General features: G+C 47.8%; 1 protein-coding gene across 1 annotated transcript in view; it reads right to left on the bottom strand.

Annotated features, from left to right (window-relative positions):
• Positions 1 to 5004, bottom strand: part of plxna2 (plexin A2) — a 173056-nt gene that overhangs the window by 99642 nt on the left and 68410 nt on the right. Inside the window, exon 4 of the mRNA XM_008319093.3 lies at positions 2447 to 2581. Coding sequence (XP_008317315.1) covers positions 2447 to 2581 — 135 coding nt within the window. The remainder of the gene's footprint in view (positions 1 to 2446; positions 2582 to 5004) is intronic.

Below are 5004 nucleotides of genomic sequence, written 5' to 3'. Positions count from 1 at the left end.
GTGGGGGGGTGAGGAGGAGTGTTTGCCAACATGTTTGTTTTTACAAAGGCTTTACACATCCCATAAGTCTCGGCTCCACCACAACAAACACAGACAGGTGTGAGGACTGCAGGGAGCAAGGAGCACGGCCTCAATAAGCAAATATTACTCGCTTCCAATTTCTGTCTCCCTCTTGTGCGGCGTGTCATTCAGGGTCTGCCTCGCTCTCCCTGCATTTTCTCTTTCCCACTGTGCCAAACACAGAGGGCCTCTTTGTTATTCAGAGTAGGAAGTGCAACTGGAGCCAAATCTGCCCTGCGTTCTACTTGATATCATCCCGTCTTTGTTCTGCCTGTCTCCCATCTCCATATGTTTGGCCTCAGACTGCAGCAGCCCAACACACGGGACACGGCAGAGCCAGAGACCGCAGAGGTTCTCGCACTGCTCTAGGAGTTCTGACTTTAAATGTAGCCGGGGCTGAAGCCAAGGTCAACCTCCTGATAAAGGTCACATGCTGGATTTCCCATGCAGATGTTGGAAAGACCCAGTCTTCTCAGTGAAACACAGACATATATTTGCATCTCATCACAGTCTAGTAAAATACGTGACTTAGGATCAGGTTCCTGCTCCGAGACTTGGAACAACACAGATCTGTCTCCAGCAGGGGTCCTCGGGAAAAACGAGTTACGATGCACGGTAGAAACAGAACTCTGACGCCAAAGTTGGCAACCCCTGGTCTTCATATTTGTTTAGATATTTCTAAAATTCTGATAGTGTATTTTTTTTGTTTTTTAAAAACACTATTGCTGTAGGGACACACCGTGAGAATTGTCTTTTTCTGTATGTGAGTACATGAATGAGTATTTGAAAAATCACAGTTTTTGCGTCAACAGGCTGTTTAAGTACAGCAGTTTTGAAAAGACGGAGAAAAAACTGCAGCACACAAAAACATTTAGCCACACAGCTAGCTTCATTGACCACCGACGTGCCGTCTTTCATGCCCTACATGTCGATGGTGTCGATGCCACGACACTGACTTGTTGAAAAGTCCTGGTCGACGTTCAAACCATGTGTCAACCAAACATTTTTGGAACCTCAGGTCGAGTCTGTTGATAAGTCACCATCGGACCTGTTGCTGTGTTCGTCTCTGTTCTGCCTCGGCTGAGTTTAAGACTGTTTGTGATGTCACAACTAATTTACACATTCTAATTTGCTGAGTTTAAGACTGTTTGTGATGTCATAACTAATTTATCCAATGAAACTCAGCGGCAGCCTTCGGTTAGACTCACAGCTATTACGTTTTTATAAAAACTGACATGAAGTTGAAAACTGCAGATGTATTTTTTTTAACCTTTTAGTTTCTGTAGAGAAATCGTTATTTTAATCCTGCAGTTTCAATTCCGTCCCAATCAAATGTTACACATTCTTTACATTAGTCCAAGATAATAATAAACTTTTCTGTAGTATATTTTATTTCCCATCGACTAAGAATTAATAAGACGATCAATAAGGAATGAAACTGATAAGTGACATCCATGATGGAGAAACAGAGTCGATGAATTCTTATCCAATCACAGCTCTTCGTTTTCATCCAGGCCTAACCAATTAAAAAGGGACACCCACTTGTTTCAGTTACCTTCCCCCCCCCCATCATTTCTGCCCACCAGTTTCCAACCTGCAGCTCTGGCCAGGCAGTTGTTGAGTGTGTTAACAGCTCAGATAAGGAGCGAGGATGGCAATCTATCACCTCGACTTGACAGCCCTTCACGTTGTTTGTCTCCAGGGTTCTGTGATGTCTCCCTCCTCCTCGGCTGCAGCTCCTCTTCTACACTTCTTTTTCTCCGTTCATTTATTTTCCACGCTGCTTTTTTCCTCTCGTCTTTTCACCTTTGTTCTGACTCTGCAGCCACGCTCCACTCCTGCCGTCTCTGCCTACTTAGTATGTCAGGAGCGCTGACGGCTGCTGGCCTCCCTCCACCTGTCTCCCGACGCCGTGTCACATCGTTCCATGTGAAATGAAGGCGTGACCTTGTGCTCTGTCTCTTTTCTCCCTCTCAGTGTCTCTCTTTACTCTTTCTAAATCATACGCCCGCTCCTCCACCGCCACCACCGCCGCCGCCGTCGTCCCTTCCATCACTCTTCTTCCTGTTCTACGCCGGTTCCAGACAAGCAGCCAACCAAACAGGCAAAAAGTGCCCTTCATCTTTCTCTCGCCTTTTCTCATTTATGCCATGTCTTTGCCTTGACTCCCCCCGACCCTGTTCTCCTTCATTATCAAACGCTGTCACCACGTCCCCTGCCGTGCCACCTGGGTTATTTATAACCAACCCAGGGTGGCAGTGCCAATGATGTTGGTCTCACACACACATGTTCACACACACACACACGTCTGCTGACATTTAAACGTACGCTCACTCAGTGACAGGTGTTTGGTTCGCGGTGTGATAAGAGGGGTTCGAACTCCTACCTGTCTCTCAGACATTACGTAGATGTAGTTGCGGTCGAGGGAGAAGGCCATGTCCCGCAGGATAGGGCTGCCGTCCTTCACCACCGTTATCGTCTCGTACTGCGCGCCGCCGTACGGGGGTCCGTCCACTCGGATCTGCAGAACACAGAACACAAACAGGTCAGTGATTTTTTAATGACAGCAGGAAGAAAAAGAAAAGAAAATGATTGACAACAATGACAACCTCACGTCAAATGGTATAAACAGAAACTCTTTCTCATCATCGTTGGACCTGTGGATTATTCAGCAGGTTTAAGGTGACGTTACATTAATGAATGAAAGAAGAGTGGGTTTAAAAATTGAAAATAGCCGGCAAGGGGGAGGGGGGGGGGTTATTTAACAGTCAGGAACTGGTACCACTCATGATTAAACGTGTGTGTGTGTGTGTAAATATTAGCCCCCTGTGATTTCATGCTGGATCAGGTTACCACAACTGTTATGAATTATATGCTGATATGACTGGACCTTTGTGAAACCCGAGCTGTGTTTTCTTTTCCTCGTTCCCTGATGGATGATATATTGTCACAGCACCAGCTTTGAACCTGAGGCCAAGACCACCTCCGTACAAAAACACCAACGCAGGGGATCTGATGACTGAAGTGGTTTACGTGACCCCAGGTGACCCAATAAGACTAGAGCCCACCCTATTTCTTCTCTATCTATCAGAACCTGATGGCCAAATACAGGGGGCGGGGGGGGGGCAGCCAATCAAAAGGTCAATGGTCACCGGGTATTGTGATGCATGAGATACGCTGCTGTGATGTCACAACATGTCGGCGGTGCCTTCTCCGACCAAAGAGAGATGATTGCTCTATCATCTGTGCGTCTCCGCCCGCTCTGATCCGCCCAAACATCCATCCATCCATTCAGACGGTGACAGCATCAAAGAGCAGCCACACTCCCCATAAAACATCAGACAAGGGGAAGTCAAGGTCACACGTCTGTCAAAAAAAGATGTGCCGAGGGAGCGAGGGAGCGAGGGAGCGAGGGAGCGAGGGAGCGGTCCATGGAGCGGCCTCGTGAAGGCTCACAGAGGCGGCTTGAGCACAAACACAGACCGCCCTCCGTCCGTGCACGTATATATGCATGTGTGACTCACAGAAATGTGATGTAAGTTCAGGCAAGGCCTCCGGAGCTTTGTCTTCAAAGACGGAGGGTTAGTCCAGTGAAAGACAACAGACAGAGGGTCGAGCGAGCCACGCCTGACCTACGGTCGACCTTGGCAAGCTCGGAAAAAGACATGGGTGGTGAGGGGAGGAGGGGGGAGGAGGGGGCACGTGCTGTATGTGTAAACCATATGTAGGAGGGTGAGGGCAGGAGGGGAGGGGCCGTGCCAGTCTGCATCTGGTTACTGACACTGCAGTGGAGAGAGAGAGAGAGAGAGAGAGAGAGAGAGAGACCTTAGCACGTCTGCTCTCCTGTGCCTGGTCAGTCTGGCACACCATGTCAGTATGTGTGTGTGTGCGTGTGTGTGTGCGTCGGATGTGTGCATACACACATACTTGTACACACCCAAAGGAGCAGCGTGTCGTGCTGTGATATGTGTCTCAGCAGGGAGCCACCAGGGATCACAAGATAACCCGACCTTCCCCACCTCTACGCCTGCAGTTCATCTGAGTCAGATGCCTATCACAGACCACCTCCGCCTCCCACCTCCTCCTCCTCCTCCTCCGCCTCTCACCGCCGTCCTCTTATTTCACATTTGGCAGGAAACACACAATCAAACAGCTGAGCTACAGTATCTCTAAGGATGAATCCAACAACAAAACAAGTGCCGTGGTTTTAACATTCACTGAAACATAACAACAAGGTTAGAGTCAAACTGACCTGAATGTTAAAAAGTTCACGGACCAAAAACACGTTTGATCAGAGACGACAAACGGGCTTCAAAAATGAACATTTAAAAATAATAATTCTTTAACTGCCGACACTCGTACGTAAACGTCTGCGTCTCTTTTTGTTTTTTTTTCCACCGTTGAGGCCAAAAACCCAATAACACCAGTCACTCCCATCACACACACACACACACACACACACACAGTTGCTTTTCACATCAAGAAGCTGCTTTTCTATGGTGACTGTGGATCTTGCAAAACGTGTCACATTCTCACATATTGCAGACACAAACACACACCCACATAATTGTACGGCGGCAAAGAAGTGTGTGCGCATGTGTGTGTGTGTGTGTGCGCGAAGTTGCTGAGGTGACTGCGGAATTCCTTGCGTGGCAGACACACGTCTGGGTCTGAGGATGAGGCAAACACAGAAATGTGGACGATAAAAAAAAAAAAACGGGAGCAGATTAAATGAAAAACAAGTCTGTGATGAAACAGAAATAACTGTCTGTAACCAATGCTAACGTGCTAAGCTAGTCCCACACACCACAACACGCAGCATAAGAGTCTCAGGTCCAACACATCCATTTCCTCTGCGTCTCTTTACTCCGACCTTTAACCTACTCTCTGGGGTACTTAAAACCATCCTCTCCTCGGCCCATTTGACCCCTGCATTATTTATCA

This window comes from Cynoglossus semilaevis, chromosome 10 (assembly GCF_000523025.1).
Source record: "Cynoglossus semilaevis isolate Cse_v1.0 chromosome 10, Cse_v1.0, whole genome shotgun sequence".
Classification (NCBI taxonomy): domain Eukaryota; kingdom Metazoa; phylum Chordata; class Actinopteri; order Pleuronectiformes; family Cynoglossidae; genus Cynoglossus; species Cynoglossus semilaevis.
Note: the sequence above shows the minus strand (reverse complement) of the source record. Positions and strands in the feature narration are given on the sequence as shown.